A 22737-nucleotide genomic window follows, 5' to 3' on the forward strand; every position below is an offset into this window, starting at 1 on the left:
TATATCAATTTGTTATTCAGATACAGTGCTAAAAAAAAAAAAACAGTTTGAACTGATACATTTCTGCAAGTGCAAGAAAAAGTTTGACCAATTTCATTTATTCAGGATTTTTAACCATCACTCCTCCACACAGTCTAACTTCTAAAAGTTGCTTTTTACCTGCAGCGACTGGGAGAGCTGCACAAAGTCCATCTGTACAGTCTGGCTGGTGTCGACCTGGGAGCGCAGACTGATCACTTGGCTACGCAGCTCAAGACACTGCTTATGCAGGGCCGCCTGAAAGCCACGAAAAATTCAGTTTGACGTGTGAAAATGTGTTGACAATGATCAATAACTGAGCTTGAAAGCTTATTGACTACATTTTTGACTACCATGCCACTTAAGAGACCACTCCTGTGAGAGGCAGTTAACTTTGCAAGCATCAACAGTCACCACAGTCAGTCTTTTGTTAAAAGAGTAGGCTGGACTTACTTTATCATTACTGAGGGCCTTGCTGGTGTTCTGAACATGAGAAAGCGCCACCCGCAGGGCTTCCAGTTCAGTGCGGCAGGCCAACAGTTCAGCCTGGAACTGGTCCTTTTGAGCCTGGATCCTCTCTGTCTCCGTCTTCAGGCTGGACAGCTGCACTGCGCTCACAATCACAAACAAGGAACCATAAACAAAAAGGCCCTGTGATTGTTGAAGAACAATTCCAGTTTTCTTTATTTTAAACAACAGTTATGTTGCTTAAGATGACACTCTGCTCACCAAAGATGATATGAAGGTTAAAGGTGAAATGAATCTGCATGTAACCCTACTCAAGTCACAATACCTACTAACTGCCTTAACTAATAATAAAGCATGAGTTGTTTACTCACCTTCTAAAACTTCTGTTGACAGTAGATAAGAATGGGAGCATCCAGGAAGAGAAAGAGAGAGATTAAAAAAGGATTTAGTGTCAAGATATCAGTGTTAAGAAAATCCTGCCCTAAATTAAAATAATTGAATCCACAGACCATTCTCCTCAGTCCGGGTGTCCAGCTGCTCCCTCAGGTTGACAATCTCAATGCGGAGACGCTCCTCACAGTGTGCCCCCTGCAGGTTAAACAACAGTCAGATACTGACACTATCAGCAGGAGACTCACACAGTGACTGCTTTTAACATTTTTAAACTAACGACAGATATTCAAAATGTCTCCACATCCAGGGAAAGAGAAGAAACAATCCAACTTGTCCAAACATTAAAATGAACAAAAACACACAATCATAAAAGGGACAAAATAAACATGTGAGCTATTTGAACACTTTCTGTTCATCCTAACAACTATTTGAAACAGAATAGTAGCACCTAATGAAAGGGAAGTCCCGTAACTGAGCATCTCACAGGTTTCTGTTCCTTTTTACAATGCCATGTGAAACTATTCTTCTTTCCTGCAGCATTCACAGGCAGATAAACTGTAAATGAAATTCTAGCAGAACAGTAATCGTACCTGCAGGGTTGTTGGGAATGAGCTTGACTCCGGCGCCTCGTCCTCAACCTCCTCTCCTTTAAGTCTGGACAGCTCACTGCACATCTTCCTCTGGGAAAAGGATAACTCTGCCTGGACACACAAATTCAAATTTGAACACCTACTCCTACTGAATGACATGTAAGCACCAACTCACAAATACCTGATGGGTAAACTACACAGACTTGCCCTAGGAATCAATTATGACTACAGTGGGGTTGTCTACACTGGCTCCGTCAGAAGGTTACAAAATCAACCTTCAAGTACCTCTGAAGCTCACTAATTACCATGTTGTGTTTCATCTGTTTGATCTGCTCTGTTTGTGTAGTCTGTCCTAACCCTAACTGAAATCTAAAAACAACATATTCGTGGTTTTACGGGGGTGATGTGCCAGACTTTTTCTTGGCAAGATTCTGGTTGCTTAGCAACTTCAAGGTGATGACACTCAAAGACACTGTGCCTCCAAGAAATTTGTCTAGCACCGAACAACACCCTCCTGCCAAAGCCACAACTTTTTTACACTTAGATTTAACTGAGGATAGATGATATAACATGTTAACCAGAGATCATTAGGGGGGCTTGAAAGGAGGACTTATTGCTTCCCACTCGTTTCCACTCTTACACTAAGCTAAGGCAAGATAAGCTAAGCTAACTGGCTGTGGCTTTATACTTATTGTCCAGCCATGACAAATCTTAGCAAGAAAATAAGTGTATTTCCAAAAATTCTAAAATATACTCCAAGGGTAATAACAGTCCCTGACACAGACACAGTTTATAGGATCGACATCATATCACTTACCAGCCGACTCTGGACTGCATTCTGTGATTGGCTAAAAGATTTCTGTAGGTCCTGGAGGAGGGCCTCTGATGTCTGGACCTGACACTGGAGCAATGATACCTGAACACACACACACAAACAAATTAGCATGTCTTCTATGTCTGTGTGTGTGTGTGTGTGTGTGTGTGAGAGAGAGAGAGACTGGGGGCTTGCTGTATACACACTCACCTGTTTGTGTGTGTGCTTGGTCTGTGTATCCAGTTCTTTCTCAAGCTCCTCCTTCTCAGCCTCCAACCGACTCACCTCCCCTCGCAGCTCTGACACCTGTTCAACACACCACACCCTCATTAGGCCGCAAAGTCATGTGGCTTGGGAGAAGTTTATGGTGACACCAAACTCGCGGCACAAATTGCAAGGTTGCTCTTTCTATGTCTCTTTCTCTTTCTCTTTATACATAAGTGTGAATGACCTTTCCTAATACAGAAGCAGCATAAAAACTGAATTCTATCCAGTGGACTTGTGTGATAGAAGATGAAGTGATTTAATAAAAGCGTTAATTTAAAACCTGCACCTGAGCGTTGAGTGAATCCCAGTCGCTGTGCGTGACCAGCCGGTGTCCAGCCGGTGGCAGGTAGATGGCTTCAGGCACCAAAGTACCCGTGGAGACCAGAGAATCGGTGTCGTCCTGAGCGTGGAGTTTTCTGGGCAGAGAGGGCGTGTCTAAGGAGAAGGAGGACAGCGAGGCAGAGTCGCAGTGTCGCAGCGAAAAATACCCGTCTGCTGTGAGTGCCGTCCCTTCTCCCTCTGCCGCTGCTTCGAGCTCCGCTGGTTGGTTGTGCGTCCTGTCCGTGGACGCCATAGACTCGGCCTCCGACTGACTGTTGGTGATCGCTGCTGACAATTCGTTACTGCCGCCTTCTGCTTCCATCCTGGCTTTCCTTCCACTGATCTAACAAGGAGAGATAAACAACTGTTGGGATCAAGTCCAGGACATTTTGAAACAATTTCCGAGAGAAGACAAAGTTCAGCACTGACCACGTTCTGTCCACTGGCTCTCCTCCACTCCACAGGCTGAGACTGGAGAACAGATATCCTGGCCTCATACTGCGCTGCTGTCTCTGTAAACACGAGAGCATAATGAAATAATGATGAAACCATTCAACCCTCCAGATGAACGATATACAGTTAGCCTCTATGTTGAGACTATAAAAAAAGCTAATTATAAGGCCACAACATACTTGCTGCATATAAGATTACATTTTGACACTAACGTTATAAAAATAGAGCAAACTTTCATTGTTTTTAAAAAGGAGCATTACTTACCAGACATTTAACATTTTCACTGTCCTCGCCTGACCTTTTACTTTAAAGAATATCTTGGCCAATATTTGCTCTTTCTCAGCATCGTCAACAGTGAAGTGCATTTTATTTTAGTAGTCTGGCTTCAATTGGAAATGGCAAAAACAGGAAATAAAAATGATAATGAAAAACCCTACAGCTGTTCCGTTTTTTTAAAGAAGTACCATTGTTTAAAAAAAAAGATTAAAAAAGAGATTAAAAAAAACAAACAAAAGAAACCACAATAACCGTAACAAGCTTTTATCAATAAATGATGTGATATATGTGTCCCTCTGTAATAATGCCCTGTTTTGTTTGAAGGCCCTACATCTCAACACATATCCTGCTAGACTGAAAAATGAAAGTCAAGTCCTGTGAGGTGTTCCTTACAGACCTCTTATTTGTTGAATGAAAACAAAAAGCTGTCACAGTTGCTGACAGTTGCTGATTGTTATATTACCGGCTAAACCTCTTACTAAAGCACAATTCAAATTTAGTTCAAAAAAGTGATAACTGCAAGTGTATTTTTCTTGGTGGAACTTTTATCATTTAATTTATGATATGCTGTTACTGTATTTGTGTTAAGTACATGGAGTCTCTCTTGTGATTGTCAACATTACCTTTAACTCTCACTTGCTCTTAATAGCAATTATTTGCATTTCCTTGGGGACATGTACTGAACACAGAGTGTTTGAATCTATGGTGCAAAACCAACAGTCCAAAGACTCTTCATTTTATTATCATAAAAAGCAGCGAATCCTTTGATTTAAGAAGCTGGGACCGGCAAACGTTTGACATTTTTACTTGAAAAATGATTGAAACAATTAATCAGTTATCAAAATAGTTTATTCATTTGGTTTGATCTACTTAGCTAAGATTAATCGACTAATCATTGCAGCTCTGACACATCTTTCTCCATACAAAAAGACCAAACAAGACACTGTGATATCACGTGAAATTAGATCATTTGTACACAAGGACAGTCACATAAATTGTGTTTATCACAAAACACACAACAAAAAAAGACACAGAGACACACACGTACTGACCTCTGAGAGCCTCCTGCAGTGACTGGATCTCTTGATCACATTGTTTTTGCAGCTCTGCCAGTTCCTCCTGTTTGCTCAGCTCACAGATCGTCGCCACGCCCTGCCAGTGTTCGACCTGAGCTCGGCACTCGGCTAGCTGGGCCCACAGGCTCGTCTCTGAAAAGGATAAACAGGTTGCTGTGCTGTGCCTACATTGTGTTGGTCTGAGAATATTTGTATCAGTCTGGGTGGAACCACACAAATAAGGGAAACAGTGAGGTGACGTGATTAAAAGGATTCTGTGTTACTACTTGAAAAGATCTGTAAATACCTGGCTATAAGATAAGAAGACAGCTTGACTTGTGTGCCTGATCTATACACTGAGAACTCAGCAGGAAGAAACTCTAAATTCCTGGCATTGTGCAGTTTGCACACACAGCTGTCTGAAAGTTGCATACAAATCATTTAAATGTACATTATGCCTGCGTATGTATAGAGTGCATGCGCACATTGATAAACATTTTCATGAGCAAGGATTCAACCATGATGATTAAACACATGACAACATTCTTAGTTGGTTGAATGTGTGACAAGCACCGATAACTATTGTTAACATTGTTTTAGTACACCAGGGATCTAGATAAGAGACCCGTCTCTACTTATTTAAATGACTGACTGGTATATAAACAAATACTTAAATAAACTAGTTGCATTTAAATCTTCATTGTCTGACCCCACTAAGTGTAATAATAGTAGTTAGTTAGTTAGTTAGTTTAGCCCCTTCAATCTTAATTTCTCTATTATGCATCGTGAGAAGCTATTGTTGTTGCCACCAAATAATAAGTGTCTTGCTGCTTTATATGATATATAGACGATCAAATAAACAGTATATTCCGTTCGTCATTCACCAAAAGAAATCTACCAGTATAAACATGTTCAGACACCACTTTGTTATATATGTAATACTCCAATGAAAGAAATCAAACAGACATTTTTGACAATAATTAAATGATAATAATTAAATCATTTAATAAAAGTGCTTGTCAACGCCAATTACAGTGATTAAGCTATAAATCCATTCATCTATAATCCATGTTTTACAACTGAAACAATTCTTCTGTCTTCTTCTGTGGTACACTTCTGATGTCAAAATGAACATTTCAAGACAGATCAATTTTTTGGGCCTAATAATAATACTGATATAAGAGAGTTAAAGAATTCAATATCAATACATCGGCTGACAAAACACCAGTTTACTGCAATGACTCAGTAAATATGGTTATCAAACACTCCTGGCACAGATATCTACTTAAACAATTAACTTTACTGTCTAAATGACCATCAATGCACAGAAACAGTGAACTTGGTTAGGAATTTAATCTTTATAATTGTTCAGCATTAATATGACTAAGGACAGAAAAAGTTTCCACAAGCGGGCACATAGAGTGCCAACATATATACAGATATAGATCTGTGAAAGGCATAAATCAGCTTATAATATCGGTCAACCAATACATCAGCCTGGCTCTAAAGTTGGTTTTAACCCGAGATACTTTACATACTTATATTGACCCCTATCATGTTTTATAATATTTATGATATTTGTATTATTATTGTCATTATTATTATTATTATTATTATTATTACTACTACTAACTACTACTAGGCCTACTTCATTATTGTAAGAATTCTTGGTATTATCTTGATTCATATAGACTTATTTGTACTCTTTTTTCTTATTTCTTTCAGCTGTAATTATGATGATTATTGGTATCATTTCTTTGAAAGGGAAGTGAAATAAAGAAGAAAAGATAAACAAGTTTCCCCCCCTTCTTCACATTAGTAAGTAATAATAGTGATTGTATGACAGTGATTATTAAGTTGTCAGAGCTCCAGCCAAAAAATTCTAATTTATTTTTTAATACTTGTTACTGTCATTTGTTGCTAAAAGACCTGTCTTCTATGTTTATGACTTTACATCGACACTTGTTGCTCCTTTTTCAGCAGGCTGGTGAAACTTGCTACAGAAGCTAGCTGTCAAAGGCTGCATATCTAACGTTAGCTAACATCAGAGATGCATTTATTTTAACAAACATGACTAGGTACAGCAGTCATATCACTGACTTAATGTATTTATTCTGAACTGGGTAAAGTTAGCCAACACTCACTTTGTGCTGAGCTGTCCTCGGTGGTTACAGAAGTCTCCGGACCCCAGTCTGCATACAGTTAATCGGCTAAAGTGTTAGCTAGCAGCTAGCATCCCCCGTTCATGTCTACGGTCAACGGTGCTAACAGGCCGTTTAACGGTTATGTGACCGGAGCTGTTTCAACAGGTTGTTCTCGTGATGACAACAAGCAGTAAAACCAGCGTTAATGTTTACTAAACCGCATGTTGTAAAGAGGCCATTAAAAACCTCCCGACCAGTCCCGTTAGACGAGGGGCAGATTAAAGTTGAACGTGCTTTTTTTTTTTTTTTTATTACCTGTGTCTTCGCTCTTGGAGCTCATCTTCCCGTCAGACTGAGTTCATCGGCCGCGGCCGCCGGACGAGACGAGACGAAGCGTCCTACAAGGAACAGTCCCAGAAAACTGTCAGAGTCATTTTGTGCCAATGCACCGGGGCTCTCGGTGTGGAGAATATCAGCGCAGTGTCAACTTCAGGAAACAACTTTCCCCGGTCTGTAAGCCTGCGGAAATCACGTCAACCTGCTTCCTGTTCACAAATACCTTTCCCTGTCCGCCTTCAGTGCTAGCCTACGCTTAATTTCCCTGTTTTTTAAGGTGGTTAAATGATAATTAAAGTGGTGACATGTTTGCATTTTGTGACTGCCACACCCTGCACATCAACTATCCGGCCATGCCCACTGTGTGGTGACCACTGGGGGTCACTGAACCACACTTAGATCCACAGTCTTTGCAGCCTTACACAAAATAATGTGTAATGTGCATTATTGAACATATTCTTAATTGCATTGGGATGCAGGAAGGACTAATATTCTATTCCTCTTCCTATTCAAATTAGATCAAATATTTTTCACAGGTCCTTTTAACTGTCCAAGAAAGTCTGACAACTGCATCAGATCATCACAGCTATGATCATTTTCCATCTGATGACAGAGTGGATAACTACATTTTAGTGCACAATAAAGTTAATTAAATGTTTTCAATTATCTTCAGCATATCATAATGAGAGTAATAGTGAGGTGTGGAAAAGCATCCTTTTTGTCTTTAAATACTGATACCCTCTTGTGGAGGAGGACTGGTATTGTTAAAGTGATTTTAAGTGTTTTATGGGTTTTTTTCCAGAAATAAACATGACACTGAAGCTGTGGAAGTGCTCAACTCTGTTGCCTATCTGGAGTATGGAGGAAATGATTTTTCAAAATAAAGGCAGCAAATTACATCTCCTTTTTCTAAATCCACTTGCATTTGAGGTATTGCCTTCTTTGCTGTTTGGCTGATTCCTAAGTTTTTGTTTTTTGTACAGTCAGCGTGCTGGGTCACAAGATTGTGAAGGTTAGTAGAACATTCAGTCATGGTTTCTTTATGTTGAAGGGTGTAATGAGGATCAACAGTTTTGAACAGGCTGTAATTGTCCCTGCACAGCTTGTGTTTTTGTTCTGTACAGGACGAGGGACCTGCTGGTCATAAATGGTGTCACTTGGCCTCTTGAAAGATGCTGCTTTGTTCTATTCCACTATCCATCCAAATGAAACTCATCACAGAACTGTGTTCATTGGAGTGTGTCCTTCTCAGAGTGCTATCTACAAGTGCAAAGTGCACAATGGGCTTTGGTTGAGTGTTATCAGCTCTGGCTGTCACGTTTCGCTGTCTAATGTCTCCTCTGTGGCAAGCAGGTCACTTTTCATACCATGTGCTGATATGATGTGAAGTCCTCTGTTTCACTGCACAGAGGAAGCCTACAGTTATGCTATTATTACATTCATCTGCATGATACAGTCATTCCAAACTATTGTCAACAACTTAAAGGTGCACTCTGTCGTTTTGGAAAAGAAATTCAGAAAGTAATATTTACATTATTAACAAGGTAATAATACAAGCTAAGAAACTTTTATTCAATATATTTCAGTCTTTTTTTCTGTTTATTCAGTCATGAAAATCAATTAAAATTTCTACCCCAAAGCTACATAGAAAACTAAATACTAAGTACTAAATTCCCCCTCTTCCTAGTATAAGAGAAAGACTCTGATGAATAAACAAAAAGTTACATTATTATCAGAGATGTAAAAATCCAAGCTAAATATTACCCTTGAAACAAGGAAACTGTTTCTACTAGCAGCAGCTTTGCAGTTCATTCCTTCTGCACCTGCTTCCTCTGCGTAACAAAGGCGTAACTCCACAAGGTTTATAGTTTCCTGTGTTTGGTTTTCATTAAAGACCGCTGGATCCACAGAAGCCACTTGAAATAGTGAAACCACACATTTTTTCACTTATCAGTCTGTGATTACAGCAGAATCCTTACATCTATGGCCAAAAACTGTGGATCTATTCATAGCAGTGACTCGACTCGTCTTCCCAGCCCTCATACTCTTACATGCCTCTCTTCGATTTTTCATCTCTTTTTTTAGAAATCTGATATCTTGGAATTCATGCATCAATGCCCCTGCTTAATCTATTTACAGTCAAACAGGGTGTGGCAAGAACAAAGTCTGAAGCAGAGAAGATATGGGGAGATGCAGTATGCTTGACAGTCATATTTATTGCGTAAGTTTTCCAAAAAGGAATCATCCGGGCGCTCAGAACACAGGCAGGTCATCTGGTCTCGACTTCCTTCGATGGGGAAATCAAGACTTTGTGAGCAATTTTGAAAGGTGAAGATTTATTTAAATGTCTTGTTCCAAAAAGTTAAAGTTCAAGAAAAAGGATCAACACCTCTGATACTGGACATTATTTTTTATTTAATTCAGTTGTACTTAAAAACATGGTCACAATGTAGAAGAAGAAAATACAAAAAGGCGTACTGGTCCATGATAAAATGTTCGATTGCTGGCTCACAATCTTCATTTACTTCGATAACAGGAGTTGTGCTGATAATTGAATACTCTACATAATAGCTAATACCACAGACATTCCTGATATGATACCAAAAACGGTGACTTCATGATAGCAACCCTTCAAAGTACTGTATAAAATGCTGGTGAAAGTCTTCAAAAACAGTAACTCATACAAAGTGACTCATGTCAAACAGTGCTCTAATCCGTTTAACCAAAATACAGTTTCTCTGATAAAGAAATATTATAAATAGTTTGAAAAATTCTTAAATATCTGAAAGTGGTATAAGCCTGAAATCCTTTGAGTGGAGCAGAGGCACAGAGTACATGTTTATAATGCTCACAACAACAAATAAGTAATCAGTAACAAAAAAAGCTAATTTGCCATTAATCTACTCGTACTTTATCTGCAGGTAGTGTTGTTTAAGAATGCTAACAGAGGTAACATCATCTAACAGGCAAACTGACTTAACAGCATCCAAAGCACCAGAACTTGGATGAGTTTCTAGGAGAGTCCCAAGTGCTTATATATCTTTACATCCGCAGTGATTGGTCTGAGTCTCATGATAGCAGATTTGAAACCGTGGCGATACTCTGATTTCATATGGTCCTACATCAGTGTGGGCCTGCTGAATCTGTGTGTACATCGCCGTCTTTCTTTACACGTCCATGTCATGATCGCTGACACTCTGGCGAAGGTATTCTTCATACAGCTTTTTCTATAGGGAAGGAATAAAACAGTTAAAAACCCACACAAATAATACTGCTTTTGTTTTGGCACTACTAAGGCTGGGCAATATAACGATATTGTACCAATGTTGTGATATATGAGGCCACATATCGTCTTAGATTGTGATTGTGAATATATATATATATATATATATATATATATATATATATATATATATATATATATATATATAGATAGATATATATATATATATATATATTAAGAATATATATAGAATACAACATATATATAACACACACACATATATATATACACACACACATATATATATATACACACACATATATATATACACACACACATATATATACATATATATATATATATATACATATACATATACATATATATATACATATACATATACATATATATATATATATATATATATATACATATATATATATATATATATATACACACACATACATATATACATACATATATATATATCATATATATATATTATATATATATATATATATATTATAATATATACCAGTTCTGGGAACTGGTATCAACCATTAAGATGAGGATCAGCCAACACTCATGTTATATATATATATATATATATATATATATATATATAGATATATATATATATCTATATATATATATATATATCTATATATATATCTATATATAATATCTATATATATATATATATATATATATAGATATATAGATATATAGATATATATATATATATATAACATGAGTGTTGGCTGATCCTCATTTCAATGGTTGATCTTAACTTTTTGTTAAAGTACTTGCCTTTACCAAGTCATTATAACCACATTACTGATTATTATCTATCACAAATCTCAAGTATCAACAGTCATTCATACAATTTTGTTGCAATATAGAGCATTTATGAAGTGCTTTTGAGGAGATTTAAAAACTTGAGATACATATTAAGCGTTGCAATACAGCAATAATACCTTTTTGGTCTTGACCACCTCCTGAACGTACTCAAGCTTCTCCTGCAGTTGTCTTTTCTGTTTGCCCGACAGGGTTGGTTGAGTCCTGCAAAATCAAAAATGGAAGTGCCTCAACGAACCTGATAAGATTTATTAATAACATACAAGCTAACATTAAAAAAATGTGAATGAAACCAAAAAAAAAAATCATCCAGCAAATTAACACAGATTATGTTAATTACCCAAGGGGAAATTAAAGTGTCATAGCTACAATTTAAAGAAGCAGTAGATTAAATTGGAAAAAGGGGAAATTAAGACTAAGTTAAATAAAGCTGTGAAAGTGCTGAGCTCTCACTCTTGTACCTGAAGGCAAAACGCGCTACGATGAGCAGGAAGAAGGAGAGAAGGACCATTCCCACACCGCCGTACATCTTCTGCTCCATGGAGAGCGAGTCAAACACTTTCACTATGGGAGTCTGCGCATAAAAAGAGAAGTTAAATAAGACTTCTTCAGAAATTGCCTACGCAACAATTACAACACAAGTGAACGGTCACTTTAACACTCACCATGTAGATTGAGAGTGTATCTCTGCCCTCGGGGCCCAGAGCCATCTCCAGCAGCTCCTTGGACAGAGCGCCTAGTACCAGCAAGGCCATCAGAGCCATGGGGACGGTGAAGCCCAGCAGAGTCAGGAAGCAGCTCTTACAGCGCGCTCGTCGGTTCCCAGAACTGGTCTGCCTGTGAGAGTAAAGGTCAGGGTTATTCTCTGAAGGCTACTGTGTGTCCCACTAGTCTGAAATCTCTGCTTAAAATGAATAGCTATCAATGAAACAGTCTTTAGCATGTAGCGTATATAGCAGCAGTTTTTGCAGTCTGTGAGTTACCTGTCATTTATGAGCGTATCAGTGATGGCCTCACTGATGAGCTCACAGTCCTTCTCCAGGGAGTTGAGTGTATTCTGGACTGTTTGGTTGATAGTTTTCTCAATGGTGCGACACACTTCCTCAATCTGGTTGACGCAGCGACTTGGCTGAGAGGAACACAGACGGAAGAGAAAATGATAAGTAGTGAATAGGTTAAGGGGGCAAAGGTATGAAAATTCACCTAGAACTCACTGAGTACAACTCTTACCTTATTTGGATTAGGAATGTAGATGGTGGGCATGTCAAAACCACATTTGTTGAGTCCTGGTCGCTTGCAGAGCTCCTGAACGATCTGCATCATTACTCTCTGAGACAGCCAATCACAGAAAGACAAAGAAATTAATCAAGAAGAAGGAGCAGGTACAGTGGTCACTTCCTCCTGTCCATTGACTTCCCAACCTGCATCAGCAAAGACACTAGACAACAGCTTTGTACAACCTAAACACTGAAGAGTGGTACAAACTTTTAAACTGAGCTGCTGCTGCTGTTCATACCTGTCTGTCGGACTCTCCCCCGGCCTCGTCAGCCTTGCTCAGGTAAAAACGCAGTCTGTCCCCGTGTTTCTCATTCAGGCTTTCCACAATGTTGAGGGTGCGCTTGCAGAGAGCCTGACCCATGGGGTCAAAGAAGACCAGGATCAGGTCACAGAGATCCCCTGAGAGTAACAGTAGGAGCAACCATTATTTTCCACAAATTGTCTATTGCGTAATATATTCTTATTGTATTAAATTGCACGAAATAGTTCTTATTTATCTATATTTGTTTCTCGTTTAGACACAGAATTTACTATCATGTCACAGTTTCATCATAAAAAGTGTTGAGATCAGCAGTTGATCTGGAAAAAGCTCACCAGTGGCATGTGTGAAAGAACAGTCTGGTCAGGATGACAGATAATGAAATCAAATGTTCATGAGCAAAGGCTGTTTCAGTTCTAGTTTTCCAAAATAGCTCTACTCTTCATAATGTTTCAAGAATGTCTCCGTTTTCCCAGCTAGAAAAGCCAATAAGAATCAGGACAGAGCATTTTGGATTTGTGGGTCATCATGACAAGTGGTAGTCATTCCGAGACTAAAAAATGTGTGGTCAGTATTCCATATTAACTTGAGATTTCATAGATTCAAGAAAACGCAACAGAGCAACTTCATGCCATTTAAAATTCACTCTGTCACAACCCCTGCTCCCACATAAGTTTCAGAGGACCAGTGACAACTACAGTAAAAAAAAAAAAAAAAAAAGAAGAAAATAACAGACACAGTCAAGTAATGGTAACACACCGAGCCACAGGATAACTTCATCCACATCAAAGGGATACTTCATATCGCCGTCCACCAACCCTGGCGAATCCACAAATGTCACCAGGCTGAAGCGTTTCTGTCTCGACGTGCAGATCTCTGTGCTCAAGTACTCGGAAACACCTAGAAATCAATTCCAGAAGGTCACAACTCTGGTGAAAAACAGGAAGGACTGCAGATGTTTGATACTGATGAGACAATATACTGAAGCCACATGGCTATATACTTTAAAATAAATCAATTTATTGGGCAGCACGATAACCTGAATGATTGCTTGAATAACATATTATAAACATCCCTGTTTATTTTCCAGAGTTCTAGTGATTGTATGGGGTCATGGCTGCATCAGTGATTTCAGAAGGACAAGATGTGTGAGGATGCTGCATCCTCAACCGGCTACAGACAAACAACACTCAATTATCTGTCAAATGGACGAACAACAACAATGTAAAATGCTCTGCTTGGAATTTGGGAATGGATCAGTGAGGCGGCAGCCTGAGGGGAGACAAAGTGCATCATTGTGGCGAGACTCTAAAACAGGGAAGGATTGTGATTCAAGCTGAAATCTCACCTTTGAACTCTTGCAGAGGCTTGAAGTGTGGATATAGATGGAGGGTTGCATTTCCCTAAAAAAAAAATAAACAAAATAAAGATCAGTCAATTTGTGAACCATGTTTCAGAATCTTACTGAAAGCACTAGAGAGGAATTAATTTAAGTTACAATGAAAACTTGTTATCATGAGGAATGACTAAAAAGGGAAACGGACATCGAATCTTTGAAAATGGTCAACCTTGCGAGATGAGGAATACAGTTTGAAATTCACATTGTTAAGAGTTTCTGGACCACATATTCACATGTTTTTCAATAAACGCATTGTTGCACTCACTGTGAGAGATTCTCTCTTGCGCCCACTTGTAACAAAGCTGAAGCCTTGGGTCTCAATAGCCACTCCAGTGCGCTGGATGTGCTCTTCCACATACCTGACAAAACAAAGCATAACAAAATGGAACCAAACACAGATACTTTAGTGATACACTTTTGTCCACTGTCCAGACAAGATCAATTTAAACCATGTTCAGAAAAATCAATAGACTGATGCAGAACGAGGACAGTTAAATCTTTGCTGCGCTCATGCATAATGGATTGCGTTTATCAGTTAAACGTTCCAATATATTGCATACAGGGCTGGGACAGAATGCTACAGATGCAAATTAAGATTAACAAGTTTAGGCTGGTCTAGGTGCAGTAAGCAGACTTCTTATATGTCTTGTCTGTTGCATGCCAATTTCTAATTCCTTTGTATCATTGTTTCACTTTGTTTGCCCAGTTGTTGAATTGTTTGATTTTTGGGTGGACGAACTTGCTCTCTGCGAAGTCCTCTTGGACATGCAAAATATATTTACCAGTTGATGAAGGAGCTTTTCCCAGCAGAGTGGTTGCCCATCAGGAACACCGTGATCTTTTTCCTCGGCGGCAGCAGTTTCAGACCAACAGATTCAGCTACTGAGATCAATCCTGTACGAAACCATTCAAGAAGACAATCAGAACAATCACTGATAACCATTTTTTTTTTTTTTTACAACTGATGCACTGGCTTTAGAGGATGCATCCATCGAACTGAGCCACCATGGTGCTGGGGTTGCACCTGTTGGACTAAGTCAAGCAGTCAATAGCAAGACTACTAAATGAGTGAGCAGGAGTAGGGCCACAAACATATCAGTAGAAGTATTTTTATCTTATCATTTTGGAAAAGCATTGATGGCATTTTAAGAAGTGATGTACCATTTTATATTTATAGTGACCTGGAAATCTTAGCGACACTCCTGGCTGACCTGTGTCATGTGAGCTGACCTGAACGGTACCGAAACTCACTCTATTCAGAGCAACATTACACAAACATTAGAAACGTCCCTCACTCAGAATGACTTATTAACTGAAGCCAAAGCTGCTACTACTGTGCGTGGCTAATTTAACTAGCATTAACGCAAGTTAGTGCGACGTCAGCTAAACTTCAATTTAAATCCTTGCCGATCAACATCAGCTAGCTAACGGTTAGCCGCCTGCATCAGAGCTAACGTCACATAACTTAATAAGTTAGCTAGCTAATCCTCAGTCAGCAATCAGCGGGCTAAGCTTAACTGTTTTATCAATTAAGTGAATGTTGGAGCGATTCCCAGGCGAGGCTGAAGTCCAGCAGATGATAGGTCAGCCAACTCACCGCTATCCTGATCCGTGTACAGTTGATGACAGTCCCGCAAGATGCGCTCATCGCAGGACACGCCGCCAGTAATCGATTCTGCGTTCGCGGCACTTCGGTTCTTGATTTTTCCCGACATTGTTGCACAGTGATGATATCAAACTTCTGCAAAAACTCGTCCGGGCATCTGAAGTTCACGACTGCCTAAGCTTGCACTGAACAAGGCCGGTTTGCCTTGTTTGAATCACCCCGGTCCGTTGAAGCACCTCGGCCACGTCGTCAGCTAGGGCGGCTTTTGACGCACAGGCTTTTGGGTAATGTAGTTCTACCGTTGAATCGTGCGTGTCAAACATAGACGTGACACCCATTTTCCCTGAGATACAAACGCTGGATTCGAAAAACAAACGCTGATAAATAAATATTTTAAATATTTGTTTGTATAGATGGACAGTTTATAACGCTAAAAAGCACAATATTAATATTAATGTCTTACTGAAAAAAGCTGTCTGAGGCAGATAAGAATATTAAAAGAGAAACATTTTTAAGAGATATATAAAAAGGGAAGGAGTGAGAATTAAATAGTGCTTCTCAGTTTGGAAACAAATAAGTTTACACAGTAGACAAGGTGTACTGGAAGAGATTGATGCTTAGATTAACCAAATTACATACAAGCATTAATAAGTGAGGACACCTGGACATCTTCTCTTTTGGCCTTGTCTTAATGACCAACACATTTTCCTCTCGGTAACAAAAATCACAATTTCTACCTGTGCAGATACAGTGTAGAATTTGTAGTATACTGAACTGACCTCAAATATGTATAGCTGCAGTAATAATACTGTATGAGCGGAGGGCACCTCTTAGGTCCGAAGCCACTGTGAAAAACATTACACCGACTTTCATCAAAGATTATATTTGTGACCATACATTATAAATTAGTAAGTGGTCAGTGGACTTGCTTTTATATAGTGCTCAGAGCACTTTACAATACTTTACAACCACATTCACCTATCCACACACACATGCACATTCATACACGGAAGGCAGAGGCTGCGATGCAACCCAACCAATTCTCTCTGCTCACACAAACACACAGATGTAAAACATCACAGACAGTAACTGATGTTCGATCACTTTCAAGACACACATATATATTGAGAAAAATTAAGTCAGAATTCACAGTGATTTATAATTTCAAGTGAGTCAACAACAAACACAAGATCGGAGACTTTGTTTTCAGACACTTTAAGTGCAATTTTGTAAGCACACTCCCTTTGGGTTCATTTTCATATTATGGCATACACAGACCATCCAATCAGCAGAGCCTTATGTATAACACTGGTCATAATAATGGAGGATTTTGCCTATTTGAAAGGTACAAGTTGGGAAATCTGAATGGAAAACACTTGTGTTGCGTTCCTGCAACAACAAATGCTGTAAGTGCTCCTACTGTAAATGCTCCAGTGCAGCTGGGAAGTGGCCTGGCAGGAGTGGGAGTCTGCCAGAGTTGAAAGTACCTTGAAGCAGCATACATGTGAAGATTTTTTAGATTTGCCAAATAAATGACTGACTGTATACAAGGTTTGAACAGTAGAACCTCCTAACACACATCTGCTGGCTAGAATTTAATATCATGCCATGCAGGCAGATGTTGTGGTCTGGACAATGGCTTATAGGATTTGTGGCGCCTCCAAACCTGTTGTGGACCTAATTCAATGAAGTTTTTCTTGGAAGAGGTTCCCACTTCATAAACCCAATTACAGCAGCAACATTCCTCTCCCTTTCCCAGAAGTGCCCAGTGGATACAGCATACAGAATATTGATACCACATCTCATGAAATCTGATAATTTGGCCAGAAGACTTCTTGTTATTTCAAAGAAAGAAAAATAAGATCAGGCAGCTTTCTCTTATTCAGACAAATTTAAGCTTGTTTGTGTGTTGTTGACAGAAGTGTCCATGTGTTAGTGTTTGCATCATCAGTACTAACAGATACCAGCCATTTAATCCTCCATCCCTGCCTCATCACAAACTATGCCCGGCAGTGAGATGACACGTACTGATGTGTTTCATAAAGCCCGGCTGTTGAGTGTGAAACGGCCTTTGCTCCCCACCGTCTGTTATCACTCGAGAACATGTTTGTCCTCTAGCTTCAGCCGGTCTGAGCAGAGCTTCGGCGCACTGCTGGGCTGTGTGGGAAGCTCCAGCACGCCTTCATTGTCCATTCATATTTAAAGATCAAAGTGAGTCTACACTTTGTTTCGTTTTGATTGCCCCCCTTATCACACTCAAGTTAATGTAGTACGTGCTATGTTCATTGCAGCTCATTGTGTTTGTTCTTCCATGATCACGCTGTGTTAATGTGGTCCTTGTTAACAGTGAATACATTTGCATAATTCGTGCCAACAGAAATAATGTGGGGTGCCACTCAGCAGCATCTTGCGTTTTACAGGCTCACGTTAAGTTTCTTCCAAGTGGGGAAACACAAATTGCAGCCAAGCTTTCAACCTGCTATTTTCATTAATTTTATAAGTTCTGCTACGTTTGTTACAATGTTCCTGTAAACTGTATTGTGGACATACGTGTGTCAAACTAATGACGTGCATTTCAGGCTTTCACTTCTATAGCTATTGATAATTATCTTTAAATTACTGAGTGAAGATTTACATAAGGTTAGGTGTTATACGTCCTAAATGCACAAGGACTCGCAGCACACTGAGAGCAGTAACAATCTCAGTGTTTCCTTCATCGTTATGAATCGTCTTTCGTCCTTGGTTACCAGTGCGCTTTCCTCTCTTTGGCAACCAGCTCCAGGAAATGGGAATGACTCGCGTAGAGCGGGAAGGACGAGTCTACATCAACCCACTGGACTTGTCCTGCGTCATCCCCAGCTTGCAGCGGCAGCTCGCTCACGCTGTTGCCTGTGGTAACAACAAAGACGTGTCAGGTTGTTGTCGAAAGAGAGACAATGTCTGAGGGAACTGTAGCAAGTTTTTAAATGGGACAAAAATACACGATTCCACATTACTGATACCTGATTCATCATGGAAGTTGACAGCAACTGTCTCCATCCAAGCATTGTCAGTGTTTCTAGGATCATCCACGTAGCCTTTGAAAACCTGAAGGAGAAAAAAAATAGTTTGGACTGCGCTTACACCTGGTATTAACATGCATCACGGCTGTTGTGATTATAAGTGAACAGCAAGTCCACAACAGGTGCCAATGCACGCAAGACACATTGAGCCTTTTAACATTTGGCATTTTCGTCCCTCCTGAGTGATCAAATCAAAAGTGGACAGCTTTATACGTGTCAATTCACACAATGTTGCATTAAATGCGTCTCGACATGCGACACTTCTCCGCTCTACATGCAAAATTGAGTGTGTTTTTTTTTTTAAGGGAGTCTGGGACTTTCTTCAAGGATGACAAAGGAGTATAATGTATTAGTTACTAACTGGTGTGTCTTCGCAAACGTTCTCTTATTCTTCTTTTAAGCTTTTGGCAGATTAGGCACAGGAGGTTCACCACTGTCCCTCGTCATAAAAAGCAACAAAGCACTCTGTCTTGCAAACAGAAATTATGTAGGTAATTATTTGCATAAAGAGACGGGAAGTGAGGTCCAATCACAAGTGGGTCACTTATACCGTGTGATTCCAGGTGTGAACTGATGTACTTAGAGCTGTCAAATTGTAATTGGATCACCAGAGATACATGTTAGTTCAAGGTGTATACAGAACCTTAGTTTTCCTCATAGAGGCATTTGCTGACTAAAATGTACCAGTAAACAAGTGAAAGGACGACAGTTGCTGACCTGAAACCCTGGTGATTTGAAAAGTTTAGTGATGCGTTCATGGATCTTTGCTCTCTGTGCTGGTGGGACTACCAACGAGTTCAACGCCTCCTCAGAGAACTCCCGCTGCAGTGTGAGAGAGACCTGCTCCCCTGGATCTACCATCCCCTACAAAACAAGCAAGTCACAGGATTATTTTAGATACCTGAAACCACTGTCTGTGGTTTTCTATTTGGCTGCTGTCGATCAATATAATTAAATAGCTGCTTGCCTATGGTAGGCACAATGACACAAGCTAGCAGAGAAACACACAGGAGAACAACAGTGCTCGTCAATAATAATTGAAAAAAAAAATGTATGGCCACTAACCCCAGGGATGGCCCACTCCCCACAGTCTTTCCTCTTGATAGACACAAACTGCAGGATAGGCTGCTTGGAAACAGAGTGATTCACCTTTGCTCCTTTTGCATCTACTTTCCATCTGCAAGACCATGCCACACATCAGGGATTTATAAAAAAACAACAACTTTTCATCAATTCATTCTTCATGTAAATAAGATGAGCAGTTATCTGTAGTTAGCAAGTATCTTGATAATACTGTTATGTAATGTAAAGAAAGAGCTACCTAGTGACAATGGGATCTGCTGCATGATTGGGTCCCCATCGTCCGAGCAAACCTCTACCAGTCACCCCTGTGCGTCCATGAGGATTTCTAAATCAAAAAATCGAAATTAATATACAAACTAATGTTGTCTATTGTAAAAGTTCAAATTACAGGCTTTATGTTTATGCTGACAGCCCTGGTTTGGGCAGTCATCCTAATGTTACTGTGTGTGAGTATTAAGGTTTCATTAAGTAGCAGCTTTAAAATGTTATGAAGTAACTCCTTGTAATGGTAAATGGACTTGCATTTATTGCACTCAGTCCACATACCACTCAAAGCACTTTACAACACGTCACATTCACCCATGTACACACTGACGGCAGAGATGCAACGTGCCAACTGCTCATCTGGAGCAATTTGGAGGTCAGTATCTTGCTCAAGGATACTTGGACATGCAGCTGGGGGATGCCGGGATTCAAACCAGCGACCTTCCAATTACTGGCTCTACCTCCTGAGCTACATCCGCCCCACACTTGTAATATGAAAGGGTTGTAATACGAAAGAGATGCTTATAAAATAGATCCTTTTGCAATCATCCCAGACAGCAGCACTCTCTAGCTACTGCAATATGTGAGAGCAACAATAAGAAAGTGTTTGCTCTCACATTAAGCACTCTTGCTAACATCACTTTCTTTTGGGGTCTGCTCTCTATAGCCTTCTGTGCTTTAAGATTACTAAATGCAGATGTGGACTACCAGCATTTGAACGAAACCAACCCAATGTCAGGGAAAATTTTGGTGGAACCATTTCTCTCAGAGCCCGTTTACTTACAGTGGCTTCCCCTTTTCCTCTTTGTAAGGGCCCTCAAAGCTTGTCCTGTCCACACCACCATCCACAGTGTTGAATTTTGGAGAGAAAGAGCTGCAAGCAAGCAAAAGTCATCCAAGCTGGTAAGAATATACTCCGTATGTTTAACAGTAATAATGCCTCATGTCGACTTTGATTGACTTGATGCACTTTAAAACAGGCAAGTGTTGCTCACCCAATTTCAGGATCTGCCCACACTGGCTTCTTTAACACTGCTTGGTCTGTGTAGCTGACCGGACAATACTGTGGCCAGTTCTGACTCCAGTCCACCTTGTCATCAGGCACGGCGAAGCGCTTGATTTTGGAACCTGGATACTGAGGGCATCTGGACTTGACATGAGGAGCCGCCGAGGATGGCATCGTCGCTTGAAGGTTACAGCAACCGGTACTGATGGATCTGATGGTTTGACTGAAAAGATAGGATGCTGAGCAGGCGACGGCAGGCCTGCAGGAGAGGAAATGTGAGACATGGAAATCCAATAAGTTAGCGCTGCTCTGCCTTCCCTGCAGCAGCGTGGACTCCTTGACCTCCTAGTTCTACAGCAAATTAAATGATAACAGCATCTTCTGTCACTCACTGACAACATATTCAGGAGGAAAGCAGACACTTGACTGCTTAACACTAAAACAGATGTCACCAGCATGCTGTTACACTGCAATACACATCTGTTGACTGAACTAATACTGGTTCACTTTAATTCTGAATGACTATTTGTTGAATTGTGTTTGACATTATAGTCCATATTGATATGATGTGAAATAGAAATAATTGTTTGACTATATTCTGCTCGTAAGACACGTTAATATACTGTGCACTGATATCAACAGCTAGCTAATGGTTATGTCTATATATAGACCTCAGTCATATCGCCTGGCTCTGCTAGTCATGTCAGCGATTACGAGCTTTGACAGAAATACCTACTACTGCCCATAACTATGTCCACTTTCGATAACAGTACTTTCCTTGCCCTCAAGCTAACTGTCCTTTAATGTAACTTCCAGTTAAATCATTATATTTAACGCTATGTTCTATAACGTACCTCACTCTGGAAGTGCAGAAGGTATACGGAAGTCCGAAGAGAGTGAGCGCGAGACGAAGCCGACCGAACCAGTCTCGCCGCAGAAGAACATGTACCATACCCTCAAACACTGAATCAATCAACAGTACTACCACAACATGCAGTGCAGCGGAAAGTAACCAGGAAGTACACCGCCCGACGCGATGGCGTCAGCGAAGGGGTGTGGTCACAGCAGTCGCACTCGTTTCCATGGCGATTAGATTCCAGTATTTATTTGCGAAATCGTTCACAAATAATTCAATAAATGTAAAGAGAAAAAATAAAATGGACATTGAAATTAACATCCCATAACTTTAAATGTATGACTTTGATAAAAACCATGTTGTAGCTCTTTGCATTCGTTTCCATGGCGATGAAATCCCAGTATTTATTTGCTGGATCTCTTACAAATAACTGAATAAACGTAAAGAGGAAAAATATAATGGATATTGTAATCAATATCCCATAATGCTGTATCTATGACTTTAATAAAAGCCATGTTGTAGCTCTTTGCACACTTGTTTCCATGGAGATAACATCCCAGTATTTGTTTGCTGAATCTCCTCCAAATAATTAAATAAATGTAAAGAGGAAAAATAAGATGGGTATTGAAATAAATATCCCATCACTTTGAATCTGTGACTTTAAGAAAAGCCATTTTGTAGCTCTTTTTACGATGTTATCTCTTTTAT

At 39.7% G+C, this 22737-nt stretch overlaps 3 protein-coding genes across 3 annotated transcripts; all 3 read right to left on the minus strand.

Moving 5' to 3' along the window:
- Positions 1-126: 126 nt before the first annotated feature.
- On the minus strand, positions 127-7506 carry LOC115574842 (rab GTPase-binding effector protein 2-like). The gene is made up of 11 exons (XM_030406462.1): positions 7115-7506; positions 4653-4808; positions 3301-3383; positions 2837-3214; positions 2494-2589; positions 2287-2385; positions 1470-1580; positions 996-1074; positions 858-869; positions 472-626; positions 127-276 (listed from the first exon to the last, which is right to left on the minus strand). The coding sequence occupies exons 1-11, from the start codon at positions 7137-7139 to the stop codon at positions 142-144; spliced, it is 1329 nt and encodes a 442-aa protein (XP_030262322.1). The 5' UTR covers positions 7140-7506; the 3' UTR covers positions 127-141.
- A 2024-nt stretch (positions 7507-9530) lies between these two features.
- On the minus strand, positions 9531-16031 carry LOC115576415 (uncharacterized). Its single transcript, XM_030409011.1, has 12 exons — positions 15750-16031; positions 14935-15046; positions 14418-14511; positions 14102-14156; positions 13513-13653; positions 12733-12893; positions 12447-12545; positions 12200-12345; positions 11882-12053; positions 11678-11790; positions 11336-11420; positions 9531-10362 (listed from the first exon to the last, which is right to left on the minus strand). The coding sequence occupies exons 1-12, from the start codon at positions 15865-15867 to the stop codon at positions 10303-10305; spliced, it is 1356 nt and encodes a 451-aa protein (XP_030264871.1). The 5' UTR covers positions 15868-16031; the 3' UTR covers positions 9531-10302.
- An 827-nt stretch (positions 16032-16858) lies between these two features.
- Positions 16859-22225, minus strand: nudt9 (nudix (nucleoside diphosphate linked moiety X)-type motif 9). Its single transcript, XM_030407002.1, has 8 exons — positions 22028-22225; positions 21163-21432; positions 20952-21041; positions 20142-20228; positions 19886-19997; positions 19538-19684; positions 18761-18845; positions 16859-18647 (listed from the first exon to the last, which is right to left on the minus strand). Exons 1-8 carry the CDS (start codon positions 22123-22125, stop codon positions 18502-18504), a joined length of 1035 nt encoding a protein of 344 aa, XP_030262862.1. The 5' UTR covers positions 22126-22225; the 3' UTR covers positions 16859-18501.
- Positions 22226-22737: the final 512 nt, after the last annotated feature.

Source organism: Sparus aurata, chromosome 23 (genome assembly GCF_900880675.1).
Source record: "Sparus aurata chromosome 23, fSpaAur1.1, whole genome shotgun sequence".
NCBI classification, from domain to species: domain Eukaryota; kingdom Metazoa; phylum Chordata; class Actinopteri; order Spariformes; family Sparidae; genus Sparus; species Sparus aurata.